This window comes from Lycorma delicatula, chromosome 3, assembly GCF_047948215.1.
Source record: "Lycorma delicatula isolate Av1 chromosome 3, ASM4794821v1, whole genome shotgun sequence".
NCBI classification, from domain to species: domain Eukaryota; kingdom Metazoa; phylum Arthropoda; class Insecta; order Hemiptera; family Fulgoridae; genus Lycorma; species Lycorma delicatula.
The window spans coordinates 133,564,842-133,590,308 of record NC_134457.1 but is presented as its reverse complement, the minus strand read 5'-3'; the positions used below and the strand labels follow the sequence as shown (position 1 = coordinate 133,590,308).

The window sequence follows — 25,467 nt, the reverse complement described above, 5'->3', positions numbered from 1 at the left end:
GTTTACTGACAAAATTTTTCTTGTAATTGGAATGCAATTGTTTTATTCTGTTAATCGATAGTATAATTAATGAATTATGGGGGTTTCCAGCTGGATGGTTAGAAATATTCTTTCTAGTCGTGAACTAGAGGTAATTTTTTAAATTATTTGTTATTTCTGTGATTAAAAGTATTCGTTTTGTGTTTCGTTCAGTATGGTTATATTGTTCGTATTTTTTCAGGTTCCACTGGCACCGATAAAGGAATAAAATTGGATCCTAGTAGAGGTATGTTGGTTTTTTCAATGTTTTCTTGAATGTTAAATGTGAATTTGCTGTTTGTTTTCTATAATAACATACTAAATTTTGTTGGTTACACAAGCCTAACCAATTAGTATTCTTAGGTTTTTTTTATAGATTTTCTTTAAAAATTACATCAGCGGTAGTAATTTTATTTTTATTCAATAATTTTAGTGTTTTACTGTGTTTAGTTGTGTGAAGCTACGGAAAAACATATTTTGGATGTGGAACTAAGATGTTTTATTTCTGGAATGTAGATTGTTCGCATTATTAAATCGCAGAGTTATTTATTTTAGGTTTTTTGTACAGAAACCTATATATTGTAGTATTATATAAAAACACAAGGTTATGTACTCATGAATGTTAGTACTTACATCTTAGTCTTCAAGTTTATGTTTAAATATGCTGCGTCAGTATTTTAACAGTCTTAATTTTTCTTTTTCCTGTTTTATTTTTTTAACATCTGAACTGAGATTTTTCTTAATTATACTCTGTCTGCTACATTTAATGTACCTGAAATAAGTCAAAGTAATGTAAAAATTCATTAAAATATTCATATAAAAGAAATAAAAAAGGATTGAGTTTCTGTAATGCTAAAATACTGAATCTGAGGTATAAGATTAGGTGCACGATCAATGATTGAAACCCAGGGTCAACAGATATAAGTAAAATAAGTATATTTAGTGTTTTTAAAAATACATTATTGTTTCTTCATCTTGTTACCCAGCAGTCATCAGAAGGATCTATATGATTAAAAGTTATATTGTTACTTTAATATTATTTTGTCTTTTTTTAATATCTTAATAGAAAATCAAATAAAAGTGTATAATTGCTTTTAAACCCCGATGTATGAGTTTAATTAAACTTGGGAATGTTTTGAAATAACTTACAGCTAGTAATATGTCATTTATAATTATTAGTTAATAATGTTGATTGCTAGCCACTTAGCATTGTAAACTTCCTATAGCAAATGTATCAGTGTTATCTGTAATTATAAGTAGATCTATGTCTGTAGTAAATTAGTATTCACATTTTATATCATTCTATATGATTTTAGTTTTTTATGCCTTTTTCATTATTACAAGTAAATCATAAGGACAACATTTTTAAACAATTAATTGTGTATATCATGTTACTGAATACTGACGAGTGATAAGTAAATATAGTTAATGAATTATTATTGAGATAATTAATTTACGTGAATACTGACAAAAATTACGCAAATCTAACAAAGGGATATACAATATTGTATGAAGAAAAGATAGAACAAAATTTTAATATTTTGTTAATATTCATAATAGTATAATCCAACAAAATTAACTATGCATAGTAACTGGATACGCACTTGTTTGACTGGTGAAAGAAGAGTAAAGTACTGGGGAGACAATCACGTTGTTGTGTAGCTGACCCCTGTTAGTGCTTAGTTAGGTAGGGTCTTTAGTTGTATTCATATTCTAATTATAATTAGAATATGAAGCTATGATTGATATTGAAATAATAACCCCCAATTGTGAGCATTCTGCTGAAGTGCTATAACATAGATATATTGATAGATAATAATGGCATATGATCACAGGAATAACATTATTTTGTCTTTGTGAACTTTAAACTATTTTTAAATATTCTTACTAAATGTATTATCCTATATATATTTTACTTAAACTACCTATATATTCTTAAACTGAGGTATTTTTGATAATTTAAAATATTAGAAAAAATAGAAGAAGAATATTAGATAAAATAGAATAATAAACAATTATCAAAGTATTCATCATCAGAAAAAAATTCTTTAAACAATCTAATACATTTTTGATTTATATGTGTATATGAGGGCCATTTGAAAAGTTCTTGGCCTGACAAAGAAAACACAAAATTTATCAGAAATTAAAAAAAGATTTTCAACATAGCCATTTTGCAATTATATATATATAGATCAATGACATTCCAACTTTTTAATACCTTCAATGTAATAGGATTTGTCCAACTCTGTAAAATGAGCGCATGTCAGCTTTGACCTCATCATTTAATGCAAATTTTTGTCCAGGGAGCCATATTTTCAGGTTTGGAAAGAGGAAGTAATCCCTGGGAACCAAATCTGGGAAATATGGCCCATGTGGAAGCAATTTGAAATGTAAATCATGAAATTTTGCAGCTACAACTGGAGACATGTTAGCAGGCCCATTATCATGGTGAAAGAGCATTTTCTTTTTTGCAAGATGTGGCTGTTCAGCCTGAATAACAACCTTCAATTGGTCTAATAGTGAAGCATAATACACCCTGGTGATGGTCTTGCCTTTTTACAGGAAGTTTAATAGAACCACTCTATAAGAAAACCAAAACTTGTAGCCATAACTATTCCCACAATTGGAAAACCCGTTTTCGCTTTCTTTGGCGCACTTTCACCCACTCGCACTCCGGTTTTGACTTCTGTTTGGTGTTTAGCATGTAATGGTGTATCTATCAGTTATTTACTGTTATAAAATGAAGAAACTCAGCAAAATCCAGTTTAAATAAGTCTAAACACCTTTCAGAAGTGTTCAGTCAATTGGTTTTTTGGTCAACTGTTAATAAATTTGACCTAAAATAACTTTTCCATAGAGTAAAAAGCTTTTTCACATCCAAAATATTTAATAAAATATAAATATACACAGTCTATTTAGATATTTGCAATGTCATCCAGCTTGCATACTTTCAGTCATGTCATCAGTCATTTAATATGATGTTGTGATTTCTTGAGGCATTTTGTTGGTAGCTGTTTTTGGTTGCCCTGATCATTCATCATCTTGGACAGATGTACGGACCACATTAACATTCAGAAGCTTGCTTTTTTTACCAATGAAAACAAAGGGGAAGAATCCTGTAAAAATGAACTTTTTTTATATGTCTGTTGGGATTAAATCTTTTATAAAAGTTCTTTATAGCAACTCGATCATCAATTTTATCCATTTTTTAGTAAATGTCAGAACTTATTTGCATTGCTTATTCACTACAAAGATGAAACGTATGCATCTGCTGAAACATTGCAGCCCACCATCTAAAGGATCATACTTGATAAAGACATAGTGATTTGGTCATAATGGCATCATCTCTTTGTCAAGCTGAGAACTCTCCAAATGACCCTGGTATTAGTCCTTTTTCATTCTCTTTCCCCTTTTACAATTCTTCTCTGAAAGGTGCCTCTACAACATATGATTGAAAATAACATTTTACTTTTTTAATATCTTTCAACAGATACTTCCCCCTTCTCCTTAATGCTTCTCTCATTTCTTATTCTATAATTTCATTTTGTTTTCTCCTTTTCCTATTATAACCAAATTTCAAAACCTTCATGGTTTTTTTTCATTCCTCTTGATCCATATTCTCTCTCCACTTTTTACAAGGCTAGGTACCAAGCTTTCAAGAATTGTGTACTTATATTTTTAAGTGTATTTTTCTCTTATATTTTAGTATAACATATATTTCATTTCATTTCTTTGTTTTTATTTCTATTTATTTACCAAAGGAGTAAGTCAGTGATCGGGTTGTGTATCTATTAATATGAATCTTAAAATGTTAAGTTCTGCTTGATCTTTGGGTGATATGGTTGGTAGGTCTCATGACAAGGTAGGTATAACAGGTTAGGTATTATGAATAAGTTTGTGTGTCATCAGGAATATATTCATAAACAACAAACTGTGTACAAATTAATACTTTGGTAAAATAAAAATGTTTTACTCACTTCGCAATAAATGAGTACCAATAATTCCCTAATATTGTATAAATAATTTTGTTTTATAAATATCAATTCTATTTGTTCTCTAGGAGTTGCTGAAAATGTAAAGGAGATATTGATCAGTGTATAAAAAAAACATGGTGTTTCAGAAAGTCATCAAATTAGTTATTTAAATGGATTTGTTAAAATTATAACTGATGAAAATGGTGATAAAGATTTTGGATTTCCAACTGAAGATATATTATTATGGTATGTGAGATTTTTGTTGTTTTTGTGTTATAGTTTAACAAAAGTAAGAATGCCATTAAAGGTTGCCAAAGAGATATTTTCTGTTGTTTGTTAAATAGGTAATTACCCTAATATTACTATTCATATGATCTCTGGCTCTTCCCAAATTTAAAGATGCACTAAGAGAAGGAATATGTTTTAACATTATTGGAATCCAGCATAATGTGATATACAAACTCAAGAGTATTTTGAAAAAAGGGTTTCAAGCCTGTTTTCAGAAATGTGAATTCAAACCTGGATTTAAATTCACAGTGGGAGTACTTCAAAAGCAACAATATTCACTAATTAATGTTCAGTTCCAAATGTATGTTTTATGTACACTTGTTTCCAGGCGGTAAGTTTGTATAACTCTCTGAACAAATTTTTTCCAAGAATTCTGAATAAAAGCAATATTTTTCTGGGAAGGAAAAAGCCATGAATTATTGTTAGTTGTGGTGAATATAATTAAGGATCATGTGGCAAAATTGTATTTGATAACTCTTTTCCGTTGCCTACAAAAATTCCAATATTAAAACAAACTTCTTATACACTTTAATAATGCTTTGAGTGTTAGGTAAGTTTTTCTGAAATGTTTATTTTTTAATGGTTAATTTAAAAAAAGATTTATTTGGAGTGATTTAATAAGATGAGAAATAATTTTTGATAAGGAAAGCAAAAATTGTTTCGGTGGTCTTGAAAAACAAAAAATATTATTTTTAACTAAACTTTAAATAGCTATAAACTAAAACACAAATGAATTGAGTAGAAAAAGTTAGGTACATATCTAATTTAGTTATATATCTAAATGAAAGGATAAAACATAACAAGTCTTATAAAAATTTTATATTGTGAGTGTTAAAACATTTATTTTTCTTAACCAGGTGGAATGCCCATTTGAAAAAATTCTTTTTCATTTTAAATATTTATTTTTCATTCTGTTCATTTTTTTCTTTTTTGCTTTCAGCTTACGACCTGCTATGGTACATGAATCTAGTCTTGTTCGAGCAGCTGCACTTCGAGTCGTTAAATTTCTTATTCAAACTAAACAGGATTTTGCTTCTTGTATAAAATTACAGTATCCATGTTTGTTAGTGAGGTATGATAAAAAAAAAATATATATGTTCAGCAGTTTTACCTCTCTATCTCTTTCTCTCTCTCTCTCTCTCTCTCTATATATATATATATATATATATACAGATTATTATTATTATTATTATTATTATTTACTCACTGTATAAGTATTTGCTTGTATATGTATGGGTACCTACTACTTATTTTAATTTTTTTATTCTATTTCACAATAGTTTTACTGTTACTGATTAATATTATTTTTATAATCTCTAGAGTCCATTTTTAGCAACTTTTTGTTTCTGTTTATTGTCACCACATGAAAAAAGATTTTCTGCATGTATTTCTCTTTGCAGTTGTATAATTTGATATATACTTGAATGCAGTAAGGCATTTTCCTGCTCTTCTGATTTGGGCAACATTAACCTGTTCAGTTATTCCCTCTCAAAATAAAAGATTCCAAATTTTGTTGCAATAAAATGAAGATAAACTCCCTAAATTTATTTACAATTCTTTCATTTGCTCAGTGTATTCTTTACAGTTGCAAATGGATATGTAGGTGATACTGTTGATGATATGTCTCATATACATGTGAGACATCATCCAGTTGATCACTGTTACAGCAGCAGTGGATTAAAAATTCCACAAGATCAGCAGGGGAATGGTAGTAAGGAAACAATATACTTTATAAATCTACACTGATAAAATTTGGAAATCATTGTTGCTACTGTATTAATACCTCATCATTGCAATTTTCGAACCCTATCCTAACATTTTGGCAAGTTTTCACTAAAGTATCTTCACATCTTGTAGTAACTGGAAAGACAGTCATCATAATGGTAGATATGATTCTACCAGTCATCATCTGTGGGTGATTCATCTTCATAAAGTTGTAGCAACAGGCTGTTCAATCTGTCTAAGTATTCCTGTTGACTTTACAAAGAAAACTAAATGCTGTGTACGTTGAATAGTACAAAACATGTTCACCTTTAGGGATTCTTGCAGATGTTCAATAACTGTGGGAATTTCTGGTTCCAGATTCATGTTTTTTTGGCGATTCATAATTCTTTATATTTGAAAAGTTGCATCATCACTAAAGACAAGAAATTCTATAAAACTGTTAAATTATTCAATACTTGATGCAGAAATGAAGGTGCACTTCTTTATCGTCATTAACTGAGAGTGCACCAATTGATGTTTGTTAGGTTTGACCTCTCACTAAACTGTTTGTTATGAGATGTTGTATTGTAAGGTTGCATATGTACTATAGTTGGAGGGGTATTACAGTCTTAAGTGACAAATCTGCAGTCTCTTTTTGTAGCTCTTGATATTCCAGCTTAGGAGTATATGTATCTTAAAAAGTTTAAGATAAAGCTTTATGTGGTAGAGTTGTATACAAGTAGACTCATCTGGAATTATGCTCAAAATCATCCTATATTGTTATTTAGTATGGTTTTCTTATATTTTGACAGTAAGTGTCTGCATATTGACTTGGCAGCAATGTTTCTAAATAAACTGCCTAATGGGAGACAATAACAACTTTGTAACATGGTTGTACAGTAACTATAAAGTAATTTACTCATTATTGCCTCTTAAGTCCCTAATTAATTTCTAATCAAATTTTATATTTATGGATGTTTTTAACCTTTCAACATAATATATTAATTATCTGATTTGGAGGACAGTTCGTATTAATAAGAATTCAGCTCGCTATAATCATATACAAAGTGGTGTAACCCTTTAAACTGTTGCATTCTGCAGTGTACTTTCAGCACATACCAATGTCATAAACTACTATTTGCATTTAACTATATTTATTTAAAAATTACACATGAGAATTAGAAAATATGAAGTTTCTTTAATAAGACTAATTAAAACTTTAAGAAGTGTATAATTTTTACATATAATAGAGGTAAAATTTATTATGCTGCATAAGTAGACATGTTATATATGTCTAAATAGATTTATTTATTACTAAACAGACCTGGTTATTTTTTCATCATCATAATTTTTTAAATTAAAAAAAAAATTATTATTTGATATTAATAAAACTTTTTGATGTAACAAAAAAATAAATTTTTATTGAGGAAAAACTTATATATATATATATATATATATATATATATATATATATATTTCAAGCTTGTTTTTCTTTTCCATAGATCTTTAGATTTGTTACTGGATAATGATTGTGAAAGGACTCAAGCACTACGTGTTGTATGACGTTTACTTTCCTTAAATGCTGCTGAGTTTCCAATCAGTCTTGCACGATGTCTTGTATCACTTACTATGACACCTCCTGATATACGTGATCGAATGATTCGAGCAGTTCTGGGTACACTCGTTGAGTTATGTATGTAAAATAATAATTCTTTATTTATTTATTTTTTTTTCATTTGAGGGTGAAAAACAAGAAAATTGCCTTTTACTGAATTTTTTTTAGGCACATAGACCTTGGATTTCATCATTTGGTGGCAAATAAATTACATTGTATGCAAATGCCATGATGTAATAATAGGTTCATCATATATGCTCTCTTTATTGTATGAAATTAAAGTTACAGTGCTTTTTTAATTTCATATTTTCTTTACATTTTATACAAATTGAAGAAAAATTATCATCATTATTTTAATTTGCATCTGTTTTTCAGTTCATATGAGACTGCAATGAATAGCAGAACCTCTTTTAAGAAAATAAACTAATTTTTACCAAACTTAGCAATTTGCATAATTGAATTACTACTTGTCTGTTATATTTTCACTTGAATTATTTATCAGTGAACAGCTCATTTTTAATGAAAAATATGCTTTTACTACTTACTTACTCATAATGTACTTAAAAATAAGGTATTGATTAAAAAATTAAACCCACCGTCCTGGTGATGGTGATTTTTTTTAAATTTAGATACTGAAGTTGCATTTAATAAAAAATTTCACCAGTTAAAAAGTAATATTAGAAACAACTTTACTTGGATGTTTTCTTTTTCATTTTGAATGGGGTACAAGATGTTTCACCCACTTTTTTACAAAGTGGTTTTATAATTTACCTGCTTAGGATGCATTTAATGAAAAATAACAGTTGAAAATTATTCCTGAAATTTCAAAAAGGGATTCTTTCCTTATACTGCTGGAATAGATTTTTTTTTACCATCTGGAGATGTATTTTAAGTAGAGCTGTCATTTCATATTTTCCATTTTTCATTGGAAGCTTACTTTGTGATTTAAATGTGACAGCGATATGTATGTACTTTAAGATCTTGTTACTAAAAGGGTTGATCTAAAAATATTTGGTATCTTCTCTATATCCTCAGTTATCTGTTTTATAAATATTGTATTTTTTGTTCAGTTTGCAGTTTTTAACCATTGAATCTGTTGGTACAAATAAAATATTAACTCGCCAAGAATGTAATGCTACATTATCCTGCAACCACGTCTATTTTTTATAAGTTCTTTCATAAATTTCTGTTTCTTGTCTAATTCATTTTAAAATATCTTTTAGATTTATCAGTCATCTAATTTTTAAGATTATTATCCAGTAACTATATTGCAAAGTTACATTTTTCCTTTGTTTTAATTTTCTTGTTTTCTACATTTCATACCATAAAATAATTCTCCTACGGTGTTATAAAGATGCTTTTTTTAATTTCTAGCTCTATCAGTACATTAATCCAAGTAAGTTCTCTCTACCTTTATATCAGCCTAATTTTGATATTTTCATATTTTCATTATTTTACTTGTCTTGTGTGATTTATTACTAAAATTAGGTTATAAGCAGTTTTGTACAATAATTTCAAACTTTTATGTTAAGTATTTACTTCACTATTTAATACTGCAGAGTTGATCACCCGTTGAAAAAAGATTGTTAAGCCATCTTTTGTTTATAGGTTTTCCATTTTGTGTTTTTTATAGGTGTATTGAATCCTGAAGTTTTTATTAGTAGCGGTGGCGTAAAGGCATTGACTAGAGCACTCTGTAATGTCGGAGCATCATCTCGCATCGGTGAAACTGTAATTGGAGCTTTGCTATATCTAGTTAATAAGCCAGAAACAAGAATAAAAGCAATGATAAGTTTTGATTGCTTAGCTTCACCATATACTGATCCACATAACTTGGAAGACCTAGGTGAGTTTAAAAACTCTCTAAAAATGCTTTTGATTTTTATTTATTTACATCACATGAATCCATAGATGACATGCAATAGCTGTTTTCTATAATGTTCAAGAAATCTAGTTTTAAAGGATCTATTTGTTTTTCCTACATAAATACTATCACTATCATTACATTTAATTTTATAAATTCCACAAAAATTGTTTATTTTTTTATTATTTTTGTTTTTTTGAATATTTTATTATTTAATTATTAGGTTTGCATATTGTTTTAAATGTTTCTTTATTGTAAGTTTTAGTTATGTTTTCAATCATTTTATTAGTGTATAAAATAATTTCTGTATATTTTTTCACTCTTTCAGTTTATTATTTTTTAATTTATTTAATTATAGTTGTTGATATTATAATTACATAGGTTGTTATATAAGTAATTGATTATATCCCTACTTCAGTTTATTTTCCATTTAACTTTTGTTAGTAGAATAAAAAGGTAAATGTATTATCTTTTTTATCAATTTAAAAACAACCAGTATAACCTTAGAAGACTTTTTATTTGCTATATATCAGTCAAGAATTTAATGGAGAGTTATTTTTATTGTTAAGGTTACTTATTTTTATTTAAGAGGTTGCATGAAAGGAGTTCTTATTTTTTTAAAAATGTTTCCAGGGCATCTGTGTTGATTATTATAATTCAAAAACTTATAGTTTATATATTTAAATTATTTAAATATATATTTTATATATATTTTTATTTAAATATATATAAATATAATATATTTAAATATAATTGAAGTATATTTAAATTATTCTTGTACTTAATGAAGTAAAATTATACTTTATAACAGTAATAGTTTAAAAAGTAGGAAAATAAATAAATAGTGAGACTTACTCAAGATGAGACTTACATGAATTTAAATTTTTTTAATTAATTGGATTTGATTTAGCTTATTAAAATATTGTCTGTAATATGTCTCCAGCCACTATTTTGTTTTTGATATCAGATGATTTAAATTAACAGCAGATTGTAACATGGTGGCCGTGAATAAGCTGTAAGTAAATTAAATTTTCAGAACAAGATTTGGCTTCCAGAATCAGTAAATCTGCACTAGATGTCCAGTGACCTGTGGAATGTCATATGAATTGATCGATGTAATTTATTTTCTATGTAATAAAATTTCTGCTGCTCATAATATGTAATTTCTGGATAACTTGTTAGCTGATTAATTTTCTTAGGATAATCAAATTTTTTCTCATCTCCAACAAACATAATTTGATTTTCTGCGCAATAAAATTAAACTATATTCTTTTTCTTAAAATTATTTTAATAATGAGTTAAACTTACTATTATTAAATATTTATTTTACCTTTATACCTATGTATATTATTATGGGAAATATAATATCTCTTTTAAAACTTTCAGTGATGTAATGAGTACTTTAAATGATTTATAAGATAAAGAAAAAAGCTATAATAATATCTACTTGTGCCCAGTTAGATACTTTGGGTTTAAAAAGGGTTTATTATGCTTCCATTGTTTTTTTTTTAAATATATGAATCATTGTAAAAGTTAAAAAAAATCTAAATTAAAACTTGATTTTAACTTGCAAAACCACCAATTTTAGGATGAGTTTCTAATTAATACAATTTTTTTTTCTAGACTGAAGTCTGTGTTATCGTTTAATATGTATAAAATACACGTTCAGACAATTTTTACTGTCTTAAAAATTGGTATTTTTTTATAATGATTTTATTTGTTTATTTTATTTACATATTTTTTTACTACAATTTCTTAGTATTTTTAAAAATTAATTTTGTCATTTGTAACTGTTGTTTTTATCAAGATATTACAATGGTGTTTCCTTTAATCCATCCAGGCAAATTCTAGAGTAGCATTCTTCCCATTCCTGTTGTCATCGGTGAATAAAATATTACTTATTTTTAATATTACAAAAAATAATTTTATCATCTGAATTTACTTCAAGTGTAGTGAAAGGAATCAGCAGATGTGATGTTTTCTGTCCAATTATACCAGACAGTTGTGATTAAAATAAAAATAATTAAAAGCAATCACTGCTGACAGACATTACAGTTCAGAAAATAACCGAACATTTTTAATTGCATGTCAATGGAGATATTTATTGATGTGCGGTTGGCAGCATTGTGTTCTGCAAAACCTTCTCTGTAATCACATATTCTTGGATTGTTGATATCTCATTTAGTTTTCGTGTTGTTGTTATTTGAGTGCAATGTGTTTAAGTGTCGGTAACAATTTTTGTAATGATTTTCAGGGGCAACAATAGAATGTAAAATTTTTCGTGAAACTGGAGAAGATTTTCACAGAAACAAGTTTATGAAAATGATGCTGTAGGTTGTATGCAATGTTACAAATAGTTTTCATGATTTAAAAGTAGTAGTCAGTCAATTGAAGATGGCCATCTACCAGGAAGGCCTTCGACTTCAACTGATGACACCCATGTTCAGAAAATCAACGATCTGGTGTATGCAAATCGCTGATTCACTGTCAGAGAATTTGCGGAAGAGGTTAACATCTCAATTAGATCATGACATGACATTTTGACTGAAAAATTGAACATGCATCGAGTTGCAGCAAAGTTTGTGAGGAACAAACTTTGCTGCAACTCGATGCATGCTGTTCAGTCATCAAACGAAGAGTTTGATGACCGAACAGCTGAATGAACATCGAGTAGACGTTTATTGGCAACTTCTTGAACAAGCCACTAATGATGAAACATTCACACAAAGGATCATAACGGTAGATGAAAGCTGGGTTTAGGATATGGCTATGACATCAAGAAAAATGTTTGATCATCACAATAGATTGGTAAAGGATCTCCATGCCCCAAGAAAGCATGTAAGTCTCAATCCAATGTCAAAGTGATGCTCTCTGTTTATTTTTTGATTTTAATGGAATTGTGCATTTTGAATTTTTGCCTCAAGGTGAAATAGTGAACTGTGTGTACTGTCAAAGCATTTTATAATGGTTATGTGTAAAAATCCACAAAAGGAGACCAGAATTATGGCAAGGCAACTCATGGTTCCTTCACCACAACGATGTTCCTACACACTTAGCTCTGTCAATTAGTCAATTTTGTACCAAAATTTAGATGACTGTCCTTCCTCAGCCTTCCTACTCGCCAAACCTAGCTCCTTGTGATTTTTTCTTATTTTTGACATTAAAATCAGTGATTAAAGGACGCCATTTTGAGACTGTTTATGACATTAAAGCAAATTCATCGCTGACCTTAAAGGCCATTTCAAATGAAGCTATCCTGGACTGCTTCACCAGTGGAAACACCACTGGGAAAAGTTGTAAGTAAGGGAGGGGAATACTTAAAATGGGACAAGGACCGGTAGTAATCTGTAAAATTAATAAAAAAGATTAAAAAAATAAAGTTTGGCTACTTTCTGAACAGACCTCGTAATTTTATGAGTATAATTAAATAAGTATAAGTAAATAAGTATAATTATATTGATATTTTTCATGTGCGTAACTGTTATTTGTCATTGTCTATCATAGTTTTGGACTGCCATGTTATTTCTTAAGGATATCCATCTTTGTCCTTAATGTAGTTTGCCTTTAAGAGTTCTTTCTCATTCGAAGGATAATACAGTGCCTCAACTCCATCTGCCCTCACATGCCATTGTCACTTAGTAAGAGAAAATCCCTTATCCTAAGAGTCACTCAGCTGGCAGACTACAGTGTTAAAGATAAATAGTAATGAGGTTTCCAGATCCCTCTGCCTCAATTATGATGATAACAGTGTAATTTTTTGTGTATATACAAAATAAAAAATATTTTTATACATTTATTTCCTATTATAATTTTATTATTTTAGTGAAACTAACTTCTCGACTGAAACACAGCTGCAGTGGACGCATTTTGTACTTGTTTCGTTGTTACGATCTTGGCCTGGTGTTCTAAATTTTTGTCATCCTGAGAAAGATGGTTTAAGATCAATAGTTAATACTCTTTATTTAAATCAACGTGAAATTAGGGTAAGTTATTCTTTAATGTTTTATAAGTTAATAAGTTAAGTTATTTAACTGAACTGTTGCTCTAAGAGATGTTAACCTTGCTTTGTAAATTGATCCTGCTGCTGGCTGCAGTTAATATTTAAATGTGCTTAAATTTTTTACAGGAAGGTTTTTCACTTTATCTTGTTGCATGTTGTTTTATCCCATGATTATTTCTTTAAACATTTACTGTCTGTTCGTTATGTAGAGTTTAGAATAAAAAAAACTTTCATGTTTACTGTCTTGGTATCTGATATAAAATTAACTATTCTGCTACTGCTATGATCTGATCTGTTGCAGATAGTGGAACTCTTGTTTTTCATATTGTAATTGGATTACATATTTTTAATTCAAAATTTGAATAATTTAAATTAAATGTATTGTTTTCTTAAATGTATTGTTTGTAATGTTCAATTTTACTTGATCATTAGTGTTTTTGCTGTTTCTTATTATTTGAATTAATAGATATGGTTTCGTTTCATATCATTAACCAAGATGGTAGGCATATTATTATTTTTCATATTTTAACAGTGTAATATAATCTGGCCCCTTGGAAGGGGGGATGTGTGGCAACCGGTAACGTCACAAGGTGGGTATCTTTCCCTATGGGGTTGGGGTGTAATATAATCTCCACAAAATTTTCTGATGAATTGTGGATCTCTGTGAAAGTACTAAATGTAAGGAAAAAACAAAGCAGTAAGTGAAAAAAATTAATCCTTATTGATAACTTTCTGATAAAATATGTCAAAGAAGAATTAAAGCAGATGAAATATGTTTCAAATAAGAAACATTTTTTAGAATGTTTAATATAGATTTCTTTTTATGTTAGATAAGAACTGGTAGAGGTAGACCAGGTTGGGTATAATAAATGCAGTTTGTGTATAATAAAATAGTACATGTTACATTATAACACTGCTATGCTGTAATATGTTTTATTATGAAATTTCTCATCGTACTTATGTATAAATCTAAAGTTTTTTCCCAATCATGCAAAAACTTTCACTGATTTGAATGTTTTTTTATTATTATTATTTTTTTTTTTTGAGAAACATATAGACTAAAAAAAACTGATTTACATTAATCTTTAAAAAAATAAAGAATTATGCAATTTTGAACAAATCTATCAGTTTGTGAAATGAGTAAATTTCTTCTTTGAGAAAGTACTACTGCACCGATTTTGATGAATTTTTTTATAGAAAAATGTATAAGCTACACACACATAATAACCCACAGGTTGAACTTCAAGTATCCAGAGCTGCCAAGACCAAACATATGAACATTAAAGGGCTCAAGCTACATGCCAAGTAATTCATGTGAAAACAGGGGTAGCCATTAGCACTTCATAATTTTTCATTTGTACGAGAGTGCATGTTTGAGTATCTATAAAATTGTAATTGAAATGGTTGGATACCATAGATTTAATTTTATTTGTGTTATAAACATGACATGAATTACAATATATTGTCATCCCATGACATTTTTTATCATTGCAGTCAAATAAGATAAATAAGACTGATCTTATTAAATCCTAAGATTGATAGCATATCAATAAGCATATTCTGATAGCATATTCCAAAAACGTAATTTTTCAGATATCGCAAAAAATTATTTAGGAATTTTCTGAAGCAAATTTAAAAAAAATTACATTGTTCTGATGTAATTTTTTTAAATTAAAACAATAACAAAAATAGCAAAGTGATGATACTCTTGAAGACACCACAATTCACCATGTACAATTAACGGCCCGACAGCCCATAATCCTTTTGACCAATCCTTCTAAGCTTGTGCATTACAGAGATGGCATCCACCACTACTTGTTTAATATGTGCCTAAACAGCAACATTTCGTCAAACAAAACACCTAGGTAATTTTGAACCCTAACTTGACTGATTACACAGACTTTATATTTAATGTGGGGGTTTCGACTGTATGGTAATTTGTCCGCTCCCTTCAGAAGCATATACTTTGTCTTGGCACAGAAATTTTTTAAATTTTGATTGTCCATTCAGCCTTCTGCAGCTGACAAGGCCACCTGCACTCTTTCTTCCAGTTGTGGTCATTAATTTTTTTTACCATGAACTGAAATAGACAGTCATCGGTGAAAGCCTGGGCCGTGACCCGTTCTGGGAATGTCAGTCTCAGAAATCCATCAAAAATCAGGTTCCACAGCAGGGGATTAGAATGAAACCTTGTGGGCTTCCCCTGGTTACAAATTTTTCCACAACTAGGCATACGTCTTTGTGAACAGAGCCATGCAGATAGATAAATAGTCTCAGACCACGACCTGCAGGGCTTCAGGAACATTGCGACATTCCAAAACTCATAGAGGCTAGAACTCCAACACAAGGAAGGAAGTGATCATATCAATGCTTTCCATTCATATCGATGCTTCCCTGGAGCCGTTCCACAACCAGCCGTACCAGCAACTTACCGAGAGCCAGCAAGAGGCTGATGGGTTGATAACTGCTGACCTCACTAGGATCCCTTCCAGGTTTTAAGAGCACCCTCAACATAACCAGCTTCCAACAAGTGAGAAAGCAACCCCAGGTAAGGCACCTTGAGAACAATCTACCAAGTGACTCTCTTATGACAAGCAAAAGATGGTGAAAAAATCTGCGTCAAGTTGGTCAATCCTAGTAAATTTCTCATTGCCATTAGAGAAATCACCCAGTCTGTATCAACAGAATCCACAGCCTGCATGTCAGGAAAGGGTGTCCACCCACCCTAACGCCGATTCTGCTTCACCCTTCAGAGCATCTGGAAATAGAGTATCCAGAAATGCCTGGTAAGTTGCCACAGGTATTAAAATGTGGTCTTGGCCACCAAACCCACATCAGACACTAGACAGAATGTGCAATGGCTTTGGCCGGTAATATGATTTCACAAGCTGCCAGGGGCTGCCTACCCTGCATCTCGCGCATGTAGTCAACATTTGATTATATACATTTGGCACATGTCTTGCCAACATTTGAGTTTGGCTTCCTTGATGGCATGAACATATTTTCCTTGTACTTGCTGGTACATCTACCATGCGCTTGTGGTATTCCACAACCACATCATTGATGCTACTGCAGCGATGGTACTGTTTCCTAACCAGATGTAACCCTTGCACACAGCATGCTAAGGTCAGAGGACACCACTTTTTTCTAAGTCTCACTGCGAATAGCAGACGGTCCCTCAGATCATGTGAGCATCATATGATCCTTGGATCATATGATGTTTGATTCTAGCGTATCAAATATAAACCACCAGTAATTAGATAAGTTAAACTTACCATATTAATATCCAATAGTTGATATTCACAACCAAATTGACAAATTATAAAATGAATAGGTTTTAATGTATTTATAGAATTCAATACCAACTGAAGATCCTGCAAAAATCGTATTGGATATTAATATGGTAAGTTTAACACTACCATCCATTCCCTGAAATGTGAATTTAGAAGTGGTCATCCAGACACAAAATGATTAAAATAAGCCTAAAAATTTGTTAAAAAGAGTTTAAGCAAAACATTATTAAATATTGTATTTATTTATCATTAAGTTATCAGTCATTTGACTGATTTGATATGATCCTCTTCCTTGTTTTAGTTCAGTGGTAATTTTTTAATAACATAATTAAGTATAGTATTAATCAGTCACTAACTTGAAAGCATAAAATTTGATTCATAATTCCCTACAATGAAAAATTTGAACTAAAAATATAAGGTCTGTGTAGTGTTCTATATTTAATTAAAACGGTACTCATTTATGAAATGAAATCTCATTTATCTCTGAAATTATAGCAGTTTTAAAGGAAATCAATTGATTTCCTTTAAACAGGTTGTGAAGATGCTTTATGAAAATGGAGTCCTTTGTAGAGTGATTTATTGCAACTGTTACAGAATTTCATGAAATACGCATAGATTGAAACTATAATTATACAGAAAAAAGGTTTAAAGTTTATAATATGGGGTAAACCTTAATATTTCTCAATAAATTGTTAATAAGATAGATATGTTATATTGAATATAAGCATTTTCTTTTTGTAGTAAATACACCCTAACAATCTGACTTGAATGTTTAGAAGATTCTAACAAAGTTTCTCTTCTCTCCTCTCATTCATCTTAAGATCTCTCTATTACATACTTTATCAACCCATCTAATTTTCAATTACTACTTCCTGTAACACCACATTACACGTCTTTTTCTTTTTGTTTTTCCTATTGACCAGGGTCTTCCAACCATTAAATACTATATTATACATAACATTTTTAAGAATTCTTTCTAATCCATTGATGTATTGCGTCTAACTGCTGCGTCCAGGTGCAAAGCCTCTTTTCTTTATTACAGAAAAATATCTTCTTTCAAATAGTTCTTAAAGTTGGTACAATATAGTTTGTTCTTGCACACTAGCCGAGCCTGCAAATACAATATTTTGCTAAGGAATCAAATTAGTTTTTTTAACTTATTCTGTAACATAATTTATGGAATATACATTTTGTCTAATCTTTTGAGTCAGGGAACCTATTTTAAAAAGTAAAAATTTGAAACTCATGTGCAAAATGTTTCTAAACTGGCAGGATGGCTATACTCTTTCAGATACTGCTTTTAAAACCAAACAAAAAATATCCTTAGGAAAAATGGCAGTTTCTCCTTCATTCTCTCCCTGTCCGTCATTTTATTATTTTTATATAAAAATTTATATCTCAAGTTCGGATAGAGGAACACATTAGTGATATGGTAAACGTCTTGGTAACAGTTATAAAATTAGCAAAAAATTATGACTTATATACCTTTGCAATTTACAAAATGGCAGCCGTGTTTATTTTTCAATCCCATATTTCTCCATAAATATTAGTTTTATCAAAATTTGCTAAAATATAAAGCCTTTTATTTTGAAGAAAATGAAGTTTTATGTTTTAAAATGTGATAACAAATAGTCAAGATATGGCGAAAATTGATGTATTTAAATTAATGTTGTAATTTTCATGAGCTCCACTTTGCATTCAATTTGATTAAATATTAATTGTTTTTATTTATTGTTAACTCTAGTATCAAATTAAGTAATAATTTTCTCACAATAAAATTTAATATTAAATAATTTGATACTAATTTACAATACTAGAATTAACAATAAATAAAAAGAATATTTAATCAAATTGAACACAAAGTGGAGGACACTAAAACAGACACAAAATTACAACATTAATTTCCCACCATAACTCGGCTCTTTGTTAACCGATCTAAAAAAAAAAAATAATGTCATTTTGTTGAAAATAAAAAGCTTAATATTTTAGCAGAAACATACATTTTGAAAAAACTAATATTTATAGAGATATAACGGATTGAAAACAAACATGGCCACCATTTTGTAATTTGCGACTGTATTTAAGTCATGATTTTTTGTTAGTTTAAAAATTTATTCGAACTTTAAACTATTTGAACTTGAGATACAAATTTTAATATAAAAATAATAAAATGGTGGACACAGGGAGAACGAAGGAGAAATTGCCATTTTTCCTAAGGATATTTTTTGTTTAGTTTTACAAGTAGAATCCGAAAAAGTACAGCCAGCCCATCATTTTAGAAACACTGTATATATAAAGTTGAAGATTTTCCTCTTTTCACATACCTAAACCTTCCTTAAGAAATGTTCTATAGAAAGGTGAAAACCACATCAGAATCTTTCCCACCAGTTCTCCATATTTTAAAATAATTGTTAAGAGACTTGAGTTTTGTCTGCATTAAAGCTTTTCTTGTTTATGCAAATCGCTTTTGATTTCTGCTTTACTTCGATCCTTGTTATTTTTAATAACTGATTAACAAAATTGTAATTTCTATTGTAAAATAAATATATTATATTTATCTTAACATATAATTCATCATGTTGCTTTTCATCATATTAAATTACTTTTATACTATTCTTGTTTATTTTCATACTGAATTTCTTTATTAGCATTAAATCAATGCCATCTAGTATTTCTTCAGACTCATTTTTTATTTCTACCAAAAAACATAGTCATGAGAAAATCTGAACAGCTTTTTTTGTCTTCGGATAACTATTGCAATCTTAAATTTGTCCTTCAATTCCTGTGCCACTTCTTTTACATATAAAGTTAGAAATCAAAGGGTTCAGAATAACTTCCCTGACATACTTCTTCTTAATCAAAGATTCCCTTTATCTTTTACTCTGTTCCAGGTCTACCCGTTTCTTATACAGATAACATTCAAGTCTTCTTTCTCGTTATTTCAGTTTAATTTCCTTAAAGTTTTAAAAATTTTCCTAAAATCATTTATCAGATGCCTTCACTTAAGGAAATAATCAACAAATAAGAAAATTTTACACTTTTAAATTATATATTTGTAAAGATTTCTTTATAAATACATCCTCCCATTCAAAAAAAAAAAAATGTGTTTAATTTGTAAAGATTCTTAGAATATCGACCAGACTATTTAAATTGTTAAGTTATTCTATACTAAATAAAAAAATTACATTATAATTAGAATAAAACCTATAAGTTTTAAGACATAAATATAAAAAAAATTATTTTAACAGCAATTTAGATTACATGAAAATAATTTTATTATTGTTTACAGGTACTTTTTTTTCTTTCAAATACCATATTTGCCAGAGTTATTTATACAGTTGAGAGATTTAAGATTTCTAAATGTAATATTCTATACTAAGAAAAAAGTGTCACCATACAATGAAGAGGATAAAGAAGCTTACCGTTTTACTTTTGCTAAACCTGGTAATAATTTATTTTTATTATTCATATGAGGGATGGCGGAAATGTAACACACATTCGTAAATAAAAAGAAATAGTCAAATGGAACAATTATGGCTTAAAATCACATTTCATTTGCTACAAAAACTTACATTTATTTTTCTAAACAATCACCACTTACAACTACACATTTCTCCCAATGGTGAACTAGTTTGCTCATTTTGTCAATGAAGAATGCTGGAAGTCTTTCCTTGATCCATGACTCATCTTCGATGATGAAATGAATAATATTTCTCTTTAATTGCAGAAATAAGAAAGATCATGAGGAAAGAAATCTGCTGAGTATGGATAGAAAGGAATAGGTTCAAATTTTAGCTTCACAAGAATCTTGACTGTTGAGTGTGTTGTGTTTGACCAAGCAGTGTTGTATTGTATTATTATTGCTTCTGTGGTCTCCTAAAGGGTCTTAATGTCATAATCTATTGAAGGGAATTTACTTTCAAACTGGTTTCCAAATAGTAACAGTAAGTAAGTCACATACACATGTTCAGAATTTACAAAATTTTATTGCAGAGGATTATGTTTTGAATTGTTTTATTGTGGTGAACCAGAATGCCAGTATTCCATATGCTCTGCTGTTTTTCTTCTGGGTTATAAAGATGTACCCAAGTTTCATTTCCCATTACAATATTGAAAAGGAAGTCATGATATTTTTCAGAAACGGTTCTTAACATTCCTTTTGTTGTTTGTTCCTTTCTATGAGTTTGCATCATTTTAAATTCATTTATTCACCTTTTTTTGGTGTTTCTCATCAGTCATAAAAACTAATGGACCATGGTGAGGTTCATCCTCCATATTCGCTTTATCAGCTTTTAATGTACAAAATTCTACTATTCGCCTGCTGAAAGACTTCAGTCAACAGTTTCATCAATGTAAATAACATTTTAGATGACAATGAATGTCACTAACGTTCATTTTTTCTGCCATTAAAAATTCATTCTCTATATATTAGGATGCATTAACATAGCAGGTATACTTGATTCTATAATAATGGTGACTGACAGAATATGAGGACATAAGTAAACAAGTTTTGTAATGTTAGCAGGGGAATGAAACTAAAAGATGGCAACACCTGTGTCACTTTATATGAAATTTTGTTCTTCTGATACATTCCAGTGTGCATTTCATTTCAGATGCCACTCATACTTGTTAAACTTTGTCACAATTGAATACTGAATACTGTATTGGACTAAGCTTTGTTTGCATGGGAGGAATATGGTTTATGATCTGGCATGAATAAAAGATGTTCTTATGTTCTTATTAAAAATATCAGCATTACAAATCTTATTTTTTATATTGTACATTTAGAAAGTTGATTCAGTTCTGACATATGAGTACTGATTATAAAACAATATACATAATGCATGTCTTACTAAAAATAATTAATTGCAGTTAATGAAGTAAATTATTTTTTAATTGTATTTTAAAATAGGCAAGGTAACTCATTATCTGATTCCTGTTTATTGCCATTATTACTATTACTGAGGTCAGACAAAACCAAAAAACCAAAGAATGTAATATTGTAATGTCGTGTAACAATTCAGTTAACTTTTCAGTTTTTTATTTTTAATTTTTCAGTTAACTTATTTTTATATTTCATATTTAAATTTTACACTTTTTAATATTTAAATTAACAACTTGTGTGGTCATAATGTTAGACTAACAGTATTTTGATAAACAATTATTTGAGACGCATGTATTTGGTTTGTAATCAATTCTGTCATAACATTATACCTCTGAAAGTTTTTACATATTATTCAATACTAGTTGTAGAGCACATGATTAACAATAGATACTATATACGCTCAAACTTTAGTGAAAAGTAACGGAAAATATTGCTATTGTGATAATGTGATTTTGGGTAAATTAAAGAAAGAATAAAGTGATAAGAAATCTGAACTTGGTATAGATGATGATAGGGTTACTTTCTACAAGGAATTACAAAATATTACTAAATTATTTTCAATTCTTTTTTAATTTTTCAAAAAATGTTTTTAATATCTTATTTACAGCTGTACTTTGTATTATCTGAATTCAAAAAAGAAGTTTCAAAATTAAATTCTATTTGTGAATTATGCTTTTAAGTAAATTATCAGTTTTTAGAAAAAAAAAATATACCCAAAAACAGCTGATACTGAGGTCTTTCAATTAAATAACTTGAACTCAAAGAGTAAATAACTCCATTTCCAATTTTTAACTGTTTCTTTATTTTAACAATTAGTTAACGTTTTTTGAACAGGAGGCGTAACATTTTTTTTACTAAAAAACAGGACAATATTTCTTTATACATTTATCAGAATTATCTAAAAGTGTTTTTTTACTCACATATTTTAAGCTTTCCCTACTGTGGATTTTCTGCTGTAGATTATGCTCCATTCACTTCTCAATTTTTTAATGAAGACTTCACCTTCATTACAGTAAAAGTCAGCTCATTTTGTTGTTTTATCTAGTGACTTTTGACTTACTTTTGTTTTTCTTGATGGTCATTAAAAGAACAATAAATAGACAAAATAATTCATTCCATAGATAACTAAAATATATCCTAAATGATAGTAACAGTTTAAAAATGTGTGGTAGGTGTCATAATCATGTGTAATGGTTGTAGGTAATCTGACATGTGATAAAATCAGTCACAAAACTGACATGCCACTCTCAAGATATCAAACTCTAATTTTAGGTTTACTAGTGCATGGTTACCTGCAAAGCGATTTCCCGTTGCCTTTTTTAATAAGTTTATATACTGTTGCATACCAGCATTTCAAGCTTTTTGAAACGCTGGTGATGTTCAACCCTGTAAGTCTATAATTGAAATCTTCACTTCATTTACGTCAAGGACTAACAGTGTAGTGAACACTATTACTCTCATAATTCTGACTCTAGTTTTCATATATCACAGCCATAAAAAAGTTTGGAACAAATAATGTGTAAAGTACTAATAAATAATGTATAAAAAATAACCCAATCAATTATACTTCATCATCCCCCATTCATACCATTAGAACACCCAAAAGCCTTTCTTTATGTAGTGCGCTTACTTTTGGGAAAGAAAACTTTATTCAGAATCTTTAACAGAAAATTTATTATACAGAATGGTTTTTGATAACTAAACAAATGAGATGGGATTTGCTAATATAGGAAATAGAAATCAATTGATAAATATTTCTTTAAGGTTTTGTTTTGAATCTTAATTGACTTGTCAAAAAAATCTATTTATTTTGACACTTGACGGTCTCACATGTATAACGGAGACATATATTTGTACCAGCATAATTGTTGAACTAATGGGGCTGACATACATTCTATAATTTCTCAATGTCATTTGAGTGGGAGGTGATGAATTCCAGTTGGACACTTTCCAATACTCATAAACTTACTAAAAATACTCAGAGATGTCACCTTTCAAAAGCATGTAAGTGTTAACAAATATGATTAATATTACCAAAGTTATACGATCCTAAAGCCATCCTACTGGGAAAATACAAAGAAATATTTTCCTCAATCCCAATATTACACAATTGTGTATCAGTTGCAATTAAATGAGAAAATTAAAATAAAAAATGTATAAAGTTATTAACTTGTTTTTTTTTTTCAGGAGCACTGACACCACCAATAAATTACTACAGAGCAAATTTAATGCCAGATAAAAACTTTTTAAAATCCATACCAAAAGATGATAAAAATTTACCGCCAGGATTATTATTATTTGGTGAAAAAGATATAGCAATACATGTGGATAGTATTATAGGTACTGACCGTATAATACCAAATCTCTCAATTGAAATAATAAAAGATGCAACACATTTTGTACAACAAGATGATCCTGATGCTGTTAACCAGTTAATGCAAGATTTTTTCGTTAAACTTCCAAAGTTAAAAAAAGAAATAGAAGCCAGAGAGTAAATGATTAGAATAATATAAAAAATCATTACTATACATATTTTATTAATAATAATAATTATTATTTTTAATTAAAATGTCAGATCTACTGTTTTATATCTAAATACAATTAATTGTTAGCCAAAGATTATTAATGGTAGAAGATTATATAATGGTACTGCATTATCATATTAATTTTGTCTTTGTGTTCCTTGTACTCTCCTTCTAACAGGCTGAACAATATTGATGAACTTGAATTATGGTTTCTAGCTACATAGATTATCTTCTAATCTTCATTTAACTCTGAACAAATGTTTACTTTATTTTTGATTGCAAGTAGCAAAAATAACAAAAAGAAAAATGTAATGCAGTCAATTAATAAAAAGAAATTTTTTATAAACTTCCAAAGTTACAATAGGTTAATTTATTTTTTACTACATGGTATACTTATAAAATAAAGAATTAAGAAAGTGTTTGTTATTTTATTACTATACTTTTAAAGAAATGTAACCTTTTAATTGTATATTTATTTGTTTTTAATTAAAATATATGATTAAGTACTTATTTAAATATTTATAATATAAATTACAATTTTATATTTAAATCATTAGGTTAAATTGTTTTTTAGTTACGATAAAATATTATAATATTATAACATAATTTATATTCTTTTTGTTACAATAAAACATTATTAAATCAGTATATATGATCTTGTATTATTTCATATACACTAGGCTCTTCTTCAGTGAGATGTGTGGTTACTTGAAATCCAACCAACAAAAAAATCACCATTATCCACGATCTAGTATTCAAATCCATATAAAATAAAAACTGCCTTTACTAGGATTTGAACTTAGAACTCTCGACTTCAAAACCAGCTGATTTGCGATGACAAGTTAACCACTAGACCGGCCTGGTTGGATTATAAATTAGACCTAGTAACTAATTATATTCTCTGATTATAATTACTAGCAAAAACTTATTAGTTCTTTGACATTTTGATTCATACTTCCTATTATGACATTATTTTGATGATGTACATAATTATGTTGTTTTTTTTTTGTATAGCCTGGCGCTACATAAAAAAAGCTTTCTTTGGCTTACAGTTTGTGAAATTGTAGAAAAACAATTACTTGAAAAATTATTATAATTAACTAAATCAAAATGAAAGAGTTTGTTTGACATTACAGAGTTTGTGTATTGGATTAAGCAAATTCCAAAATTTTTGTGGGTTGCAAATAACTCCCAAATCATCATTTTATCAGTCTATTTCATCATGATTTCAAAAAATTGAAATACACTGCTGCGTTGAGAAAGACTATTTTGAAGGCAAGGCTCAATAAAAATAAAATATG

The 25,467-nt window shown here is 28.8% G+C and overlaps 1 protein-coding gene across 1 annotated transcript; it reads left to right on the top strand.

The window, feature by feature from the left end:
• On the top strand, positions 1–24,811 carry LOC142322018 (rapamycin-insensitive companion of mTOR-like). The gene is made up of 9 exons (XM_075360597.1): positions 1–130; positions 221–265; positions 4,079–4,238; positions 5,221–5,352; positions 7,487–7,677; positions 9,233–9,445; positions 13,287–13,446; positions 20,046–20,200; positions 23,829–24,811. Exons 5-7 carry the CDS (start codon positions 7,614–7,616, stop codon positions 13,370–13,372), a joined length of 363 nt encoding a protein of 120 aa, XP_075216712.1. The 5' UTR covers positions 1–130; positions 221–265; positions 4,079–4,238; positions 5,221–5,352; positions 7,487–7,613; the 3' UTR covers positions 13,373–13,446; positions 20,046–20,200; positions 23,829–24,811.
• Positions 24,812–25,467: the final 656 nt, after the last annotated feature.